General features: G+C 41.8%; 1 protein-coding gene across 11 annotated transcripts in view; it reads right to left on the reverse strand.

The window, feature by feature from the left end:
* LOC119441900 (protein lava lamp) overlaps window positions 1–19,777 on the reverse strand; it is a 281,369-nt gene that overhangs the window by 27,294 nt on the left and 234,298 nt on the right. For 9 of the 11 annotated variants that reach the window (XM_037706559.1, XM_037706556.1, XM_037706551.1 and 6 more), the window contains 5 exons: window positions 17,414–17,620; window positions 14,845–15,009; window positions 9,509–9,643; window positions 6,377–6,421; window positions 2,872–2,958 (listed from right to left, as the gene is read on the reverse strand). In XM_037706559.1, the coding sequence (XP_037562487.1) occupies window positions 2,872–2,958; window positions 6,377–6,421; window positions 9,509–9,643; window positions 14,845–15,009; window positions 17,414–17,620 (639 nt within the window). The remainder of the gene's footprint in view (window positions 1–2,871; window positions 2,959–6,376; window positions 6,422–9,508; window positions 9,644–14,844; window positions 15,010–17,413; window positions 17,621–19,777) is intronic. The other 2 variants (XM_037706560.1, XM_037706553.1) reach the window with 2 other exon arrangements.

A 19,777-nucleotide genomic window follows, 5' to 3' on the forward strand; every position in this document is an offset into this window, starting at 1 on the left:
CAAGGAAAAGTTATCACCCAAGTGATCTGTTGATGTTGCGACACACGGACGGCAGTCGGTGTAGGAATGTACCACCGCTACTCCGAGACAACTTCTACGTAATGACCACGAGTACTTTTAACAATGTCTACAACTAAGCATAACCACAGTGTGCAGCATAATGGCTGCATATAGGCTTGATGAGTGTCCAGGAAAAGTTCAGCTTGTGTACTGGTTCTTCCAAGCTGCTGTTGCAACATTAAAGGTGCCCTGAAACACTTTACTAACTAATCAAAGAATGACCTCACTATTAAAGGACGCCACCTCATGAATCTCCTGCCACAATTATTTTTCGAATCCTTCAAGTATAAGTAGAGTTAGAGGTAGTTATTGCATCGATGCACGTCTTTCTCTCTCTTTTATTCTCCACTAGTGCACTGGAAGCTACAAAGGAAGGATGGCAAAGGGGCAAGGCCCCACCCAAAATGTTGGGCATTTTCGTTATTTTTTTCTTCTTTACATTGCTACTTCCGATTCAAGCGTGTGCGTCTGTATCTCAAAACAAGATGGGCATTAGGGCTGCCTCACTCTGCCCCATCCCTGGAGATATGTCACCCAGAGAGACCAATCAGAGCATGAGATTGTCAGCCGCCAGAGGGCTCATCGCGACACTCCATGGCGGCCGTGGTATCTATGCTACACAGCACGCCAGCACGATTTCTGAGGACACGCGCAGTGGACTGCAGCTATGTGAAAACTTGTGAGTACACTAGAAGTGCAAAGATGAAATACCTTCTTGGTAGGAATGGGTGAATATTCGAAGTGTTGAATATGAATGGAAATAAATAGTGTGTGGTATTCAATTCATATTCGAAAAGGGAACTATTTGATATTTTCAAATATCCAAAGGTAACCAAATATCTCGCAGCAATCAACTGTTTTAAGTCTGGTTACTGTTCTCTGTCTGCAAAAAAAAAAAAAAAGAAAAGGCTATATAATTATAAGAAATGTGACAAGGACAAGTGTTTTCATAGCAATGCAGAAACAAAAGGGGTAATGCAAGCTTTGTCTTCAGTTTTGCGGCAGAAGCCTAGATGGCAACCTGTGATTTTTACTTGTCTGTCATTTAGTGTTTTTGGCAGTGTAACTATGTAGCAGTCTTATCTGTTATGCTGCAACCAGTGATTTTTTCCTTGCAACAGGCCCCTTTACATGGCACACAATCTTCTAAGGCACACAAGTCATTCGGCAGCTTCTATTTTTTCCCAACTGTTTTTTTTTGGCAATTATTTATTTAGCATTTTTAGGAAGCTAGGAATATAGCAGCCATTCTTTCTGAAAGAGCTTGTTTGCAATCAGGCTCTAAACTTGTTGAGAGGCTATTTGCATAGATTTTTTAATGAAAATTAGTGATCTCCTGTTTAAAACTGATCCTTTATATTTAGCTGTCTGTTGTGCTCTAGTCAGTACAAACGTGGTATCTAATTGTACCAAAATAAATATTCCTGCTGCAAATATATGTGTCTGCACTTGACTATTCGATACTATATTTAATACTTGCTATTTGTATTCAATTTGTATTAAAAAAAATTGTTATTCGCCCACCTTTACTTTTTGGTATTTTTGAGATGCAGACATATATATTTTTCGTTTATTTAACTCAAACTTAGGAATAGTAGTATTACTGACAATGTTCTCGTGATCATGAAATCCGTCAATACCGGTTGGTTGGCTGCATGGCTGCTAGTGACGTAGCTGCTGACGACGTGGCAAAGGAGAGAGCAAGCAATGTTTTACTGTTTTTGACACAAGATTTTTCAATTTCCCTACAGCATGCAGTGGAATAATATATGGCTAACATGTTCATAGGAGCCTTGTCTACAGATTGGCAACATTTTCTTACTATGTTAGAAAAGTGTTTCAGGGCCTCCTTTAAGGCTCCACTGTAATAAAATTCTAGCTCTTCAAACCTTGAGTTCTACCCTTCTTTCCTTGTTCTAGTAGTCAGATAAGTTATACCTTTTGCAATATTGTCAATTCATTTATCCAACAAGACGCAAAGTGCACTAAAGGTAATTTGGGCTAGTCGATCATACAGCTTGACATTAAGAGCGAGATGCAAGAAGACAAGCACTTATGCCATTGCTTTTCCTACTGTGCACTTTTCTTATCCACATGCTTAATGCTACAGTTCCTTAATGTCAAGATTTAGTCGTTCTTGCCTTGCAACAGTAGGCCATGTGACAGATGTACAGGTCATACACAGGGCTGAGAGTGACACCAACTGGCCCAACTGTGTTCCTTAATGAAGGTTTAGGTTGTAGCTTTTTCATTTATACTGTGATTTCCCATGTCGTCTAGCTCACGAAGGCTGACCTGCATGGTGCGCTCCCCACATCAACCATTAATGTAAGTGTCAACCTAGAGAAATTTTTTATGTTAACCTGTACATTCTTGTGTTGGTGATGGCTACTTGCTGTTGAGCTAAAGAAGGATGTGCAATGTGCATATATTGAGGTAGGCTGTGCTTTGGTTATTCCAACCAATCTGATACAAGACGTATCACAGCTAGACTATCCTTGCTTTTGGCATAATGTGGCAGCAAATAATTGACAACTATCTGTGGTCTGCACAGTAACCATTTCCGCTTTCTTTAGGCTGAAAACAAATTACTTTCATCACTACAGCACTTCCTCAAGTCAATGGAAGCCATTGCAATGCCACATGTTGCAGCTGTTCTTATCAGATAGCACAGCACTGCCTTTTATGCACGCAGGTGTTCTACATGAAGCCGATGCAGATTCCTTGGTGGAGGCAGTGCAACATTGGGCAAAAAGAGAGAAAGAGAGAGAATAAGAGGAGTAAAAGTGTTCTGTGGAACAGGCTGCTTACCTGCGCATCAACAGCCTGGTGCAGGGCTTCAATTTCTTCATCTCGCTCCTGCAGCAGTGCTTGCAAATTGGCAACGTCCTGCTTTTGCTGCATGGGATGTGGAGTGGCACCAATAATTTATGAGAAAGAGAGAGTGTGACAACGTGCAGCATAATTCCACTGCAATTATATCTGAATCTCCAACTGCCCTAATGTCTCGAGTCCAGCATAGCATCTTCTCACACCTAATATCTTGCACTACTTTGCCGACATGAAGCTGCGCCAACTTGCCCAGCTTCAGATGTTTGCTGTACATTTCATCTACATCGAGCACAATGCCCCCTCTAGTGTCCTTTTGAAACCCTCATTTGTAATCCACCCTTTTTGTCCACACATCTTGCAGTGATCAAAGGGTAGCACTGCGTCATATCTGCTCCTTCACGTCCTGCTTCTTGTGCTGTTTTTGCTGACAAGTAGCCAAGGCACTTAAATCTATGACCAGACAAGAAACCCGTTTCGTGGGGAAGTGGGAAAGCTGTAAACTTGTTCCTAGTCTCATGCCAACAGCACACACTTTTTCTGTTTTTCACACATGAGTGCAGATCTTTTTTGATTGTTTGAGCAACTGACTTCACTGAATGCTTCACACCTGCCCAAGCACATGGCAAATATGAGTGGGAGCATGCATTTACATACAACTGCTAGGACAAATGTATACAAAAAAAAAAACAATATACACAAGCGTCATGACAGTAATAGTTGGACACGCTCGTGTAAGGGCCACACATACTTTTTTTATGATCTTGATGAGCTGTGTCCCTTACACGGAGGCAGGCCATTTCAGATCAATTTTTCTGGCTGTGTAATCCCCACAATCTCTTTGTATGCATATGTTTCTTCATGCATGCACGCCATGCAGGTCTAGTCCTCAAAGGATGTCGCAACTGCTCAGACGTGGTTTGGCAGCCCACTTGTGGATACAGTCGTCCTCTGTGACATCTGCGGCGTTAGATATTCCTCTGAATTCAACACTTCATATCCCGAAGACACTGCGCGTCACATGCTCCGAGTCCAAGAGCAAACAAGTTTTCTTTCTTTTCATCTTTTTGAATGCTGGGCTGCCACATTATGAGGGCGGCTCCAACTCGAGTACGGCCCTTACTCGAGAGTATACAGTAGCTGTACTAGTAGTCCATAAATGCACTTGTTTAAGGCTACTATGCCATTCTGAGCTCATGAGAAAACAAATGTACTCTTTTGTTGACAGGACTTTTCTTAATAAAAGTAGGATTTGATTTGGTGCTAAAACAAACATCCTTGAGAACATGAACTTAGTCATAGGGCATGTTGTTTTGGCTGAATGCTCACTCAGGGAAAGTTGTCTATACTGTATCCCAAAACATTGCCCCTGCTATGGCCAGCAGCTGCAATAGTATTATTCCAGTCTACGATGTGAAGTAGCCATCCTAGCCAACACAAATAAGCTATCTTACAACACTCGACTTGCTAGCATTTATAGTACAGCAGGTAGGTTCCTGTTGCATCCATAAATAATGGCACTCTGGTATAGATAGCTTAATAAGAAACCATTTGGATAAGGTGGGAAATTGGGTGAGTTGGTGAAGCTTCATGGTAGCGCAACAGATGGATGCAGACAAAAGCAATAGAAGTGTACACAATTCGGCACTGTCTGTCGCGCTGTAGCTACCATGAAGTAACTTCTGCAGCCACCTTCGTCTGTTAAAAGCATTAGACATTTATACATGGCATCACAATCAATGCGGCATTGGAGAAAAAAAGAAACAATTACACATATGTTTTAGATGCTAGGAAATGGTTATGATAGCAGACCGCTGTTTTCAAGGCAGCAGTGCATGATGACGAATGGCGTAGCACTTCCACCCCTGTATATATATTTTTTTGAAACTTGCGCAGCCTAATTTTTGATGCAACATTCATAAAATAGTTCATAAACATTACGAAAAAACTTGAGAGACTTGGGAGGTATGCTAATTGCCATACCGATAATGCCCTGTTGCGCACAGTGGTGCTGAGCCTAAAGCACAAGTGCAATTCGAAACATACGTACGACTGCTTTATTGGTTACAGGTGGGCTATAGACACAGTACGCCGATGGTGCAACAGACATAGTTGCAGCTCCCGTAGACACTAGCATCATATTTCTCTCTAGTAATTTTCATTAGAAACTCTGTGGACCAGCCCCTGTTTGTGCACCCCTGTTTATGGACACATAGGTATCATGTACATGCGGACCTGAATTTTTTTTTCCCCACAGCCTAGACGTGCATAAGGTGTTCAAATTAGGAACAGAATCGTTGTCTGTGCCATGCTACGTAGCCTGCAAGCCAGCATGCAACGTCTCTTGAGGGAACAAGCAAGCAATTCAGTTCAGAAATGCAGTGTGAATCTCGATCAACAAAGTGTAGCCGAAGCTAATGCTGATTTCGCCCTGGCTTGCTGGTGGACAAGTACTACTGTATATGGAGTGTGCCTTGCAATGGCAGGCTCCCATGCATAAACTGCTGTTGTGTTTTTAGTGACGACTCCTATGAATCAAAGGTGCCAGTGTTCTTAGTGATAAATGCAATGCCTACCTCATTTTGATATTTCTAAGCTCAGTTGCCTTGCTCCCTCTTTACCTATAGTTTTTTCACAAGTACCTAATTTCATTCCTTGTGATCACACACAGTGAAAAACAAATTTACGTGATCTGTGCTTATAATTGACAGCAAATGTCCTGCACCTCTGCGTGAGATACCACGTACGTTTCGGCAATCTTCACTGAACGGAAATATGCTGTTCAGCCCCACAAAACAATTTTACATTATAGCACTTGCCACCTTTAAAGCACATCAACTGTTCCAAAGTGTTGCCTTTGCATCCCCCTTTGCTATAATTAGGCTTGACTTTAAAATCAAGCTTAGTTATAGCAATGGGAGGAACATTAGACAGTTTGACACAGAGATTGCTGAACTTGAATATTAAAAAAACTTAAATTCACTAAGCAAAACAACCTTGAACTTCTAATACAGCATTATGCAATATAAATTTCACAGATGCTCATGGAGAGTTATGAAATGTAAGCATCTTTCTATAAGTGCGCAGTGGATGAATAGCAAACAAGGAACAGGTACCAACAACTATAATAAATTTTGTGAACAAGATCAAAATGGAGGGATCGTTTGCACTGACAGAGCAGAATTAAATAGGCACTCCAAAAAAAAAAAAAAATTAACGTAAGCAAGACTCCTTGTAAACACACATACACATGCAGGGAAACATGTATGCAAAATGTTCACCTGAACAAAACTGCCACAGCCACTCCAGAAAAGATAGAGAATTAGGATTCCTTGAAGCTGAGGTATCATGCAGTGAAATCTGAAGAACCCTCCACCAAACTGACCCAATGCTCCAGAAAGTAAGCCATGAAACCGCAAGAAGCCAGGTGAAGTGACGAGCACCCAGAGATAGCGACATGTGACTGCAAAACACTTTATAATCTTACCGTGGGTAACATGACTGCCTCTGCTGTTTCTGCGACAGGCTCGTCCTTTAGAATTTGAGAACAGGTGGGATGAAAGGAAGATTGCCAGTTTATAACAGTAAATGCCAAATTGCATTCAAGGCTGAAGTGTCAAATCATGATGATGACACATAGGCTAGGGAGCCTAAGATGTTTATTGTACGAGCGAGAATATTACATCAAATCGATTATAAATTAAAAAAAAAATTACGCTGATCCCACGCATTGTGGGAATATATATTACTGCGAAGCATTTGATGAAACGTTTTAACGTTTCGTTTATGTGTACTTCACTTTTACTGGTGGGACCAACTAAGGGTCAGTTAAAAGCAGTTTGACGCATACCTTCTAAGCACCCAGTTACATACTGCACGATTGTGACGTGAACTTCCACAACAGGACGCATAGAGCATGTAATGCCATCTTAGGTATAATGCACAACGCATTGGTGTTAAATAAAGATTTTCTTTGCTGAATGTGCTTAGCCTGCCATACTAAGAGTGGTGCTATGTAACTTTCACAACAAAGTGGCCAGTATAACGAAGGATATTGAGGGTCCCATGCGCTTTGTTATAGAGGCACTTGACTGCATTATCGTTATGATTATTAGAATTACTATTGAGGCTGGAATTGACGTTACCTGGCCATACATACAAAAAAACAAAAAAAAACACAGAGATAGATCCTAATGATGCTTCGCATTAAACGTCCATCTCTTAAGATTCAAACTAGAATGCATGAAGATTAGTCTATGCCACAAAACCTGCCAAAGCAAAGATTTTGAATAAGACAGCACATCCAAATGTAAAACAGCAAAAATAAGCAAATAACAATAACTAAAGAAAACTAAAGCCTACTACTTGCTAAGAACAAGAAAAGAGGACTTTATCATAAATACACAAGTAAAACATGAGGCATAGAGACAACTCTCCAAGAGCATTAATCTATGCCAAGACAGGTAAGCTCTTTCAAAAGACGACTACAAACCACAAATTTAAACATTTGCCATTCTCCCATTCTAAAAAAAAAGTCATAAAAAGCTCCCTCCCACAACTCCTTCCCAACTCCATTTTTGTCTAGACAACCTTAACTAGAAATGAAACCATAAATACTAGCAAGAACAAGAAAAAAAAAAAGTCCATGTATGCAAAAACAGAGGAAGAAGAAAGGGACAAACGGTAGATGCAGGCCTGACCTTGTGCCTTGATTTCCTGCGCTGCACTCGAAACACTTCCAACCAATCACAAAACATATTTCTCCATTCCCCGACTGTCTAGCACATGAATGTGCAGGTGCTAGTGCTCCCTTATTTACTGTGTTTCTCAAAGTGTTAAAACCCGGCAAACTGAGAAGTTTCCAGGAGACGTCCACGTGTTGGCTCAGACACACATGCGAGATAGCAGTCGGGAGCGTGAAAGGCAACCATGGGCCAGACTGGTGCAAGGTGGGCTATTTTGGGGCTGCTGGCTCTAAGCCCCTCGTCTGCGCTCAATTTAGCTGGTAGGTGGGGGAGGGGGTGCGGGGCGGATAGGGTTGGGCGAGGAAGCATAACACGTGCTTCAAGAAGCTGAAGCAGGTCACTGCATGCAGCCACTACAGACGAGAAGAATGCGCACATTCCCAGATGATTAGTCGTTGAAGTATGTTACTGAAATTATTTCAAAGATCTCACTTTTTCCAGTGCTCATGCAGAATTGACACACGACTCCTGTGACTTTAAGCCACTGAAGGGTGCCCCTTTTTCACTTCAACACAGCATGAATATAGATATGCCATGGGTGCTGAATAAGTGATGCAAGAACTATTCTTACAATGAATGTTGAATTCAGAAAGACTACACTGATACATACACCGTGATCACCTGAAACTAATGCTACTTCTCAATGCTATGCACAAAGTGACATTCCAGGGTGTTTGATGCACTGTTTATTCGTCTCCTGTATTGCCATATGTTTTCTTGCACAAATTCTGCAAAATTAACATTACAGATCTGCTAGAATTCAGCAAAATATCCGCCAAGACAAAGTCTAACAAACAATAAAATAAACATATAATTTAAGCGGGCCTTTTTTATAGTGGTTCCGAATCAATTTTGACCACCTGGGGATCTTTAACATGCACCCAAAGCACGATATACGAGCGTTTCTTGCATTTTCCCCCAATCGGAATGCGGCCACTGTGGCCGAGATCAACCCACGTTGCGCTGCTGAGCTTGTGCTCAGCACACAATTCCATAGCCACTACTGAAAGAGGCAAAAAAACGTAACAAACAGGAACCTATCAATGAGGTTCCCACTCTATTTAGAGGGCCTTACTGAATACACTATTGGCTGCCGATTTTGAGATAAAAGCCTGGGGAGTGCCGAGCTTGCGCACATTATTACTGGACCTATCACTGCTGCATGCCCAAGGAATGCAACTACCCTTATCTGGATGCGAAATTTAAAGCTTTGTACCATAAACAAAAAATTGCAGTAGTGCGTGCTCGACCTAAAGCTGTTCCATTACTACAGCCATTATGGCCCAAACAATCAGTGAATTTATACCCAAAGGAAACCATGCGAAGTATCGCTGCAAGGCAGGCTCGTGCCCAATGACCACGCAATACATGTAAATGATTAACATATCAGCAAGTCGTCCTCCTAACTTCCTTTTTACACGCCCGAACACTTCAGGTACGATGAGCTGTAGGTGAACATGAGATGATGGTTTTGTGGAAGCGCAGAATGCTCCTGTCATTGAACTTACTGGCAGTGTGCCGGTACTGTGTCAAGACCTTAGAAAAAGTGCAAGGTATTGAGGCCCTGCGCTAATGTATGTAAACAAAGTAATTCACAATGATGAAAGTTGGATGACCTACACAGTACCTGCTTTATGCTACCTACATGTATCACAGGCAACTGCAAGAACGAAGGAATGTGCAAAAATTGATATCATTCATCCGGTAGGAATGATGTGTAGGAACCCACAGTGGATGGAGCATGTGGAGGTGCTACTACATGTGCTACTATACTAGAGTTCAACTTGCACATCCTACGTGACATTCGAAATTTGGCAAATGTCACTTTATCTTACTGTACCTTAATGACCACGCATGTGCTGCCACATTCTCACCTTGGTGCTGCACGCTGCCTCCAGCTCTGCCGTGCGCTCCAGGGTCCGGACCCTCTGCTGAGCGGCCTCCAGTTCCAGCAGCTGCTGCAGGCTCAGCTGAGTCATGGTTCCTCGTGTGCTTGTAAGCTTCTGTAGCTGTGTGCAAACATCCACATGAAAGCATCCCAGGCTCGGTACCATTCAACATCATTGCCGTCGCCGGTGTGGCCAGTTCTGCTTATCACAAGTGGATTCTGGCTCACTTGCACTAGTTTGCTCGTTAAATTTAACATCTCACATCACTTGTGACTTTTTGGCATTGATGCTGTTTTGCTCTAGAAATAGTAATTTGACATCTGATTCATTTTCCTAGCATGAGGAAAAAAAAAAAAAGAAGCCCTTTTAAACAGGCAAAAGACACCAGCACAGGAAGCACACAATAATTTGACATACATTCTTGTCTTCAAGTCTTGTTGCACGGTCAAATTATAGATGGGCCGGATTACAGAGAGAGCATACTACTGGACATGCTAGACACCCATTAGTTTTGCTTGACATATGCACAAATCGAAAGGATGAAAACTGATGAAGTGACAGAGACAAAGGTTGGCTAGCCAGCATTTCGTCTGTCCTTATCCTTCTTGAATGTGCCATGGTCTACAGAAAGGACTGGACTAACATCCAGATGTGTAACAATTCATATTCAGATGTGTAATAATCCCCAGTAATGAGAAACAACCTAAAGGCTTTCACAACGGCTGGCCCTTCTTTGCTCACTCATCTAGCAGATTTTTATGCGCTTCACTTGAGCTGTTTGCATGCTCTAGAGATGCAATGATTCACCATTCTGTCAAACCTTGATACTGTGGTAACCTGTGGTATCTTTCTTCTCTGGAATCGGTGCAGCAGCCAGAAGACACAAATGCCCAATGCAACCACCACGGCATAATCATGGTTGGCAACTAGCTTTCGACAGTCTTCTCTCAATGTTTTTTTTTGACAAATCAAGCCAAACTTTCACCAATTAAAGTTCTAGATTTACAACTTCTAATTATGCAAAAACAATACACATTGCAATTCTGGAACCTGCACCTGATAGAGCTTTTAAGACAAACAAGGAATTACGCACATAACTTTTTTTTTTACTTTTTAAAATTCTCACTAAATGACAATGCTTAGTGATAAAAAGAGATAATGTAAACTCTTACGTGGAGGCTCCAAGCAAAGTGCAAAACAAATATTTAGTTACTCGTTGCACAGATACTATCTCTGAGTATAACATTTAAAACACAGAATGGGGGCTGGGCTAGTTTGTAAACATTCACGGTAATGAAACATGAACAAAGAGAGATACCAAGACAGCACTTGCGCCTGCCCCATCTCGGTCTCTATGTGCACTGAAATACCGAGAATATAACCTGCCATAACATGAAAGGCTTGCTACAAAAAAAAAAAGTAAGTTCTAATTAATTAGGCAAGCACATTAAAGCTATTAGCTGTTCTTTCTTTTAATATATATTGCACTACAGTTGAACACTGGAATAACAATGTTGCCTCTGACATGAAAATACTTCCGCTTTATCCAATATTCATTATAAGCATATCTTTGTCACATGCTAACATTCGTGAGAGGCACTGGACATTTATTTACTTCATTATATCCGATAATCCGTCATATCTATGTTTGTTATATTAATGTTTGACTGTACAGTATGCATGCTTTTGCTGCTAAGGAGACAATAACAGATACTATTTTGCTTATTGCCACTGCCACATATGTGGAGGTTTGCGCTCGCCGCAATCCGAGGGCTGTCCGAAATGACTGGTGCGCGGCCAAATACGTCCGAATTAATGAGAGTTTGATGCTATTGAATAATGCATATGCCTGCCGGGATTAGAGGACAAGTCCAAATTATCTAATTTTCTGAATTAACGAAGGTCAAATTAACGACATCTTACTGTATGTATGGAAGGAAGTAGATGCTGACAAGCATTGTGTCTATTTCCTGTGCTTGTCTGTTTTGAGTTGTTTGTTCATACGAAATGCCATACGAATCCCTGCTTGGCTATTGCTACATCATCATCTCATCATCAACAGCTTGGCTGATGTTACATAAATTAATGCAATCAAATATAACATGAGGAGGGACTCCTGACGATTCAGGAAATATAAAAATATAATTACACTTGATCCTCAATATAGTGAACATGGATGCAAAGAACTATCGAATATACTGAAGTAAATCTGAAAATTTTCTTGCCAATAGTGGCATGTAACAAATACAGTTGACTTCCGTTAATTCGACTCTGAATAGATTGACAGAAATGATCTAATCATCCGGCGGGTCGAATTATAGAAGATGCAGAAAATACACCAAAACGCACCGCTGATTCCATGTGGCAATATTTGCCTGATTTTAACACTTCCCCGAATCAAACGCGCGTCGTGGGTGTCCAAAGTAGAAAACTAATAAAGAAATGAGATTAAAGCTCATATACAAAGTCGAAATCTAACGTGCATCTGGTTTCTAAGCAAGAAAAGATAGGCAAGTGTCATAATATGCATTGCACAGTGGCGGCCGGTGTTTTTAAGTCAGCTTCGCCGCACAGTTTTCTGTAAGTAAGCTTTGCCACAACACACCATGTTAGGCGGTAAAGCATACCAACGCCGCGAAGGCGGTTTGATGTAATATCTGACTGCACAGCACAGGCAATTTTCTGCACAATTTGTTTTAAGAGAAACCTGCACATTATAGTTGGGTGAATAACATAATGGGACATTGTGAACTATAGTTATTGCTCGAAAATCTTCTTAGGGCAGGCCAAAAATATGCATTTTTGACAGAAAGTGACGTACGAGGTCTGTTAGAAAAGTATCAGACCTTTGGCCGAAGAAAAAAAACTTGCATAACTGGAGCATTGGAAACCTAATCACCCTCAAAGTAGTCTCCTTGGAACTCCACACACTTCTCCCAGCGGTGCTGCCATTGTTGGAAGCATTCCAAGAAGGCCTCTTTCGGAATAGAGTTTAGCTCAGCTGTCATTGCAGCCATAATGTCCTTTCTTGTCTGAAATCGCGCTCCTTTCAATGGCCTCTTGATTTTGGGAAACAGCCAGAAGTCGCAGGGTGACATATCAGGAGAGTAAGGAGCCTGTTGAACTACAGGAGTCTGGTTTTTCACCAAAAAGTTTGAATCAAGTGCGAGGAATGTGCAGGAGCATTGTCGTGATGGATGCGCCAATTTTCTGTTGACCACAACTCCGGTCTCTTGCGCCGCACAGCATCACGTAGGCGATGGAGGACATCCCTGTAGTACTCTTTGGTGATTGCTTGACCCTGTGGTGCGCACTCGTGGTGTACCACACGGCGGGAGTCAAAGAAAGCAGTCAGCATCACTTTGACGTTGCTGCGCACTTGGTGGGCCTTCTTCGGTCTTGGTGACGTGGAATGCTTCCACTGTGACGACTGGGATTTTGTTTCCGGGTCGTACCCGTGCACCCAAGACTCGTCACCAGTGGTTATGGTGCTCATGAAGTAGGGGTCACTGTTTGTGGAATCCAGCATGTCCTGTGAGACTTCAACACGAAGTTGCTTTTGCTCCACCGTGAGCAACTTCGACACAAATTTCTCCGCAACTCTCTTCATTGCCAAATCTTCGGTCATAATGGAATGTTAAGAAAAAGTGCTGATGCCCACTTATTCCGCAATTTCTCGGATAGTCACACGACGATCCCGCATCACCCCAGCATTCACTACGGCAATGACCTGGTCATCTCGGCATGTTGATGGCCGACCGGAGTGTGGCTTGCTCTCCACCGATGTGCGGCTGCCTTCTCCGGTTGTACCACTCCTTAATCTGTGTGCTGCTCATAGCATTGTCACCGAAAGCCATCTGAATCTTCCAAATGGTTTCCACTTGGCTGTCACCCAGTTTCTGGCAAAATTTGATGCAGCAACGCTGCTCCAGTCACTCCGTCATTTTCCTTGCAATAAAAATCTGACGAGAGCACTGCACACTACCTCACTCAAACGCTGCGTACCAGCGACTGACGCTATCGGCAGGCGGGATAAAATTCGCACATGCGCATGAAGGTTCAAGGTCGGCTGATTCAAGCGCGCTTGTTTCATATCCATCAAGTGTTCGCAAAAAAAAAAAATAAATAAATAAAATAAGATCGGATACTTTTCTAACAGACCTCGTATGTCCACCACATTCACTCTCCCCTAAGCTCCGCCGAGACAGACGCAGCCACTGAAGAGGTCATTATTGGGGTCACCATATGGACCAGGTGTGTGCGTGCTGACTGGTCAAGTTTGAATTATCTGGTGAAGGCCAATCTTAGGATCGAAATAAGAAAAGTCTGGGCCAATAGAAATGCATGAGTGCTAGCTGGGGCCTTTGGATGAGATCCAATTGACCAAAAAATTGAATTAATCGAACTCAAATTAACAAAAATTGACTATATATGTTTATAAACAATAGTGGATATAACAAAGTTATTTTCATGCCAGATGTGACTGTTATAACAATGTTCGACTGTGCAATGTGAGATGATGCAATGCAGCTGTAGTTGCTGGCTTAAATTGCAATATTTAAGCATGAAAATGAAAAATAATAAAAAAAAGGTGTATTTGGAGATAGTTCTGAACGAAAGTGTGAGGTGATGTTTCAAGCAACTAATTTCATACTAGAGACACAAGAAACTGTATTATATTTGAGGAAATATGTTAAGTAAAGTGTATGACATGCATCATTAACTGTTACCCAGAAAGTTGTTATTCTTTCCCATATAGCTTGCAACACGCATGTATCTTCAAGACTGAGTAAACATGTGCTGTTTTTTAAGGGGAATAACTGACCTTAAAGAACACTGAGTTTTTCAGGTTTGACTAAATTTAACTAGTGCTCTAGGCAATACAGTTAAACCTTGATTTAACGAAGTTGATGGGAGTTCAAAACTATTGATTAAATTGAGAACTTCATCAAAGCAAAAGCCCCTAAAACCCTTCTATGTAAAAAAAGGATGTAATTTGTGCCTGTGTGCACACTTGCAGTAGACAATATTTTTCACATATTCAGTGACCTTGTGTTCACTCCCCACTTATAACGAACGATGCTGATAGTTTTCTAAGGTCTCCTAGTTATCAAGGGAGTTCACCTCCCCTATAAAAGACAGGCTCAGAATCTGGCCCCTTCTTCCGACAAAGTAGTCAGTGGTTAAGCGGGATGTAGCATGCAGCAAAAGAAATGAAGCAAGTGGGAATTAAGTGTAAAGCAACTGAGCCAAGAAAAAGTGAGTGCCCAAGCGAATGGAAGCAAGCAATTGAAGAAAAGGTGCACAGATCACACAGCCACCTTTGCAAAGTGCGGGGTAGGAGGGGAGCGGTTGGCCTCGAGGTCTCGGGTGAGCGTGCCTGCGTGTTGCGACGGCCTGTGTCGTTCTCGCTGTTTGGTGACTAGCTCGCGCTGCTGGTTCAGCTGGCCGCGAAGGCTGGTCACCTGCTCCGTGCTCAGCTGCAACTGTTCATCCCAACCACCATCACCACCATCACCACCAATGTCAGAGTGGAAGTTGTAGGGGTGACAGGGAAAGAGGGTCAAGTCACCGACAGAAGAGGAGGAAGAAACAACAGAATGTGTGCGTAAGTGCAAAGGAAACAAAACTGTGAACAAAAAGAAATAGAGAAGAAGCAGTGTGCAATTAAGAAAATGGCACATTCATCTGACTGAGCCAAAAGTGACTGCACCATTGGGATTGAACACGGTTGTTTTCCAATTAGAACATACACAGACGGACACACACACGCACACAAGCACACCCGTCCATCCACCAAGCATGCCATACACACATGCACGCACCACACACACACTGCACGGCATTACAATTAGCAATGTAAGTTTCTGGATAGAATAACCTTGATCACCTCAAACATTCTTATACAAGAGATATGACATTATCAAGGGATCACTTGCTCTATTTTCACCATGTTCGGGGCAGAGTGCATGTTGACACAATTGTTTCTATCACGGCAAAGACAAGAAAGCGGAAATTGGTCAGCGTTTATAATTAGGCGATTCGTACCAGTGCGTAAAGTATTTGAGAATGCCATCAGAGCGAAACAAAAATAACCACCACATACCGTATTTATTCGATTATAACGTAAAAGTGTAGTTGGAGGACCCAAGAAAAAAAAACTTAAGTATGCACATTAATATATGACGATATAGAGTTGCTGACGGATTATTCAGACTCGGTGGGGATTACCTGAAATACTGAGTTAATAACACAGCCAAAACAAAACATAAAAATGGGGGGAAGGGAGCTTCAAAGCGCGAAGTGCAGGTTATATGCGAATTTTGCATTCAGGTATGGCTTCACGGCATCATGGCGCACGCCGCCATAAAGCCACACTGTAAGGAGAAATTGGCGCTGCCATGAAGCCACACAATAAGGCAAAATTTGAGTATGAGGCTGGGGGTGACTTTAGGGCAAAGAATTCTGGGAAGAAACCTCGTCTTATATACGAATAAATACGGTACATGTAATCTGTTTTATCAATTTCCATGGTGTGGCCGCCTCAAACCATAATATCTTAGCTGTCTTCAAGCAGAGAGAGGTGTAGATCACCCCCTTTACAAATGTGGCCTAGTTCTTTGTTTTCAATGCTGTAAAAGGATATCCCTAGTTTTAAAAGCAATATGCCATCTCAGCACATTGCTTATTGCACATTGCAAAGAATAAATCAGATTACACTGATGAAGAATTCCTTTAAAAATAATTTTTAAAATTATTATTGTGGTAAGTAGTTGAACACTAGAAGAGTAAATGAAGACCAAACTTCTATTTTCTGAATTTTGAGCTGAAACTCCAGCGACAGTACGCCAGCGCGATGTCACAAGTTTCTAAATATTATTTTATATATGGGCCGTTTCTCTGCAGTAAATGTTATCAAAACTTGGCTAAATTCAGTCATTGCCTCCTTTAGAATACAATGTAGTCCATTTTCCCTAATAAAAATAAACTAGGCCCCCACAGATGCTGTCAAAATATATGACGTACAGTGAGCTGGTGTTGGAACTTCAATTCATACAAGAGTGACAACAATGTGAAGGGAAGGAAGGTCTCTACTTACTATGGTTGGTGACAACCTAAGAATGCAGTGGCAGACACACTGCCATTCAACTTTAAGGAGAATTGATGTTGATGCGTCAGCCAATTAGTTACTCATATCCATAACGTCACGTTGGAGGCGAACTTCTTCCAGTATTAGCGTCTCTCGGGAACTACATTTTCGAGTGCAGAGGCCCAGAGGGTTTTCGGGGCGCAGCATGTAACGATTCTTAGGTTGTCATCGAGTATAAATGCCATCACAATACCATGTCGCAGTAAACACTAAGGCATGCACAAGTTCACCAGCGTGCACGACCGATGAGCAATAGGACATAAGTCAGCAGCGCTGAGTGCAATAGAGACCTGAACCTGCTATTGAAAGTCCTTTCAGTAGCAATTTTATGGGGAGGCCTTTCAGTGTTTTTATCTGCTTAGCTGCACCTTTGAAAGATAAGCATTGCAAGATCAGTTAGTCAGCCAAGCAGAAAAAGGAAACCTGATGATTTCTTTGACAATGAAAAACAGCGCAAGCACGAAAATGGGGACAGAAACAAAGACCCCGCCCTCTTCCCCCCGACACCACAGTGCTGTGGTGTCGGCTCCACTTCTATCCCTGCGTTTGTGTGTGCGCACTTTTTTATTCGTCAAAGGTGCCCCAACAAGCTAAAAGCTATATTTGCGATTCGCTTCTTTTGCTTCAGTGTTGTTTTTTTAGTGTTCCCTACAACATGACTCCGCATCAACTGGTGTCCCCCGTAAGCATGCAGAGCAGCCGCGGCAGTGTGTGTTGTTGGCAGCAGACGGAGCTCGCACCTTGTGCTCGGCGACCTCGCGGGCCTCTTTCTCGCGCAGCAGGTCCTTCCGGAGCTGGCGTAGCTGCTGGCCCACGGGGCCTCCTCCCTGGCTGCACGATGGGGAGAGCCCCAGCCGGGTGTCCTCTACGTGCGCTTTCAGCGCAGACACCTGCAGCAGCTGCTGCTGGTTCAGTTCCTGGAGAGCCCTCTTCTCACGCTCAAGTTCCTGCACCACAAGAAGGGACATGTTTTTTTCTCAACAGACAAGTCGCACGTTTGTAAACACACAGGCATAGTACAGGCACAAGGAGCACACAACTAAGTAGACACTCTTCTGCTTTTCTGTTCACCGCTTTTGAACCAGTATCTTTGCAAAGTAATTTTTAAGAACTCGGCCACGACTAATAAACCTGCCTTTTCAGAAAATTCATGCCGGTAAACTCAGTTTTCTTTTTCTCCACGCACAAAATGTGATCGCAGAGCTACTGCATCTTTTTGATGTGATCTGCAGCAGGCTGACTACCACTAGCTTAGTCTTTCTAAAAGCGTGCACTGTGTAAAAATAAAATACAAGCTGAGTATAAGTCAGCACAGAAATAAATACAAAACACAAAAGAACAGAATAATGTGCACTAACATATAATAAATTTACTGACAAACCACCCACAGTGGGATCTCGTTGAAACGATTCTGCATAAGATGTTTTTCTAGATAACATGTTTCTTTTTCTTTTCCCGATAATATGATTTGGTTGGATAATAGGTTGGATAATACGATTTTTGGATAATACGCATTATTTTCTGATTCCTCTGAAGATGGTATCAACGAGATTCCACTGTATTGCTACAGTAATGAAATGAGAATTTTGTATTAACCCAGATGAAATGTGGTCAACGCAGTCATGCACAGAAGATCTTGGTGAAACTCTAAATAACAAAAGTGGCTGGGTTAGGCAGCTCAAGGAAGTTGCACAAATCTTGCCAGTGGTATACCGTAGACTTGCGAAGCAATAAGGGTGAGTGAAACAAGTGTTTACAACAATGAGTTGTTGTGCATGTTGACAACGTCAAGCACTGCTGGAGATTCAGTAGTGCATGTCTTAAGTTAGTGCAAATGCAAGTCTTAAGTTACGGTGCAAGCAAGTAAGATTTACCGCAGCTGATGTCCACTGTGCTACCATCTAAAAATCTAAGTATTCTAACTTTCGTATACGAGTCAGACAATACTTGCTATTTAATTAAAATTGTAATACATATTCAAAATTGTTGAATATTAATTTTTGTTCAAATATAACAGGAAGAAACATTGGAGTCTACAGAGAGAAAAATAGATGTAATTAATGACTGTTCTGAATGATCCTGCTGTTTGAGAGCAGCGGCTGCTTACAGCGGCATGAAAACAATGCAACGAACAATGCAAACAACGCTCATGTGCTTAGATTCAGGTGCATGTTAAAGAACCCAAGGTGGTCAAAATTAATGCGGAGTCCTCCACTACGACGTGCCTCATGATCAGATCATGGTTTTGGCATGTAAAAACCCAGATATTTTTTTTAAAACTCCACTCAGCAGCTGGCATAGAAATGGTGTGTCAAACACAATGGGGGAAATTCTGCTTCGGCCAAACAAACATGTCTTTAGCACATAGGTTCGAATCATTAAACACTTCACAAGATGGAGTACAAACCAATCACATACCAGTGCTGATAGACCCTTACATAGTACGTCTGTACTGAAAGTGCTTTCTTAGGAGCTGCATCAATGTGACAACACTGAACAGATGGCAAATGCCATCGGAGCACAAAGTAAATGGTCAGATGAATGACTGTGCACTTCACCAAGGGTCATTCAATAATATTTTTTGCTCACAATAATTAAGAGGACTGTCAAATTTTCAATACATTTACAACATTGTAACTAGTGTCATTTAACTCTTGCACAGTAGCATTATGTAAGAAGCTGGGCAAATAAAAATAAGTGCAAGCACAAAAAAAAAAAAAAAAAAAAACCTTTGCACGAGTTACAGACATTCTGACAATGACCAGGTGTACTAGGTGGTAGTGGTAATGGTTCTAATTTCCACAAATGTTTACATGAAGTGCTGCTGCAGTGAAACTTCAAGTTTTGGATTCTGCCTCCTCTGATGCCACCAACTTAGGCTTATCCTAACCATGCACATGACATTCACCATTTCATTAAAGGAATGCTGCTCAGCAATGAAGTCATCATAGAGCAAAAAAACAAAAACAAAAACATTCCATTTGCAAGCTCATAAGGGTGTGCAGCAAAATAAAGATAATTTACACTAAGAAAAGCCCTCTAAGCAGAGGCGAGCCAAGTGATAAAACCAAAATGATATCAAAATGAAAAAAAAAAAAAAAAGA

This window comes from Dermacentor silvarum, chromosome 2 (assembly GCF_013339745.2).
Source record: "Dermacentor silvarum isolate Dsil-2018 chromosome 2, BIME_Dsil_1.4, whole genome shotgun sequence".
Lineage (NCBI taxonomy): Eukaryota > Metazoa > Arthropoda > Arachnida > Ixodida > Ixodidae > Dermacentor > Dermacentor silvarum.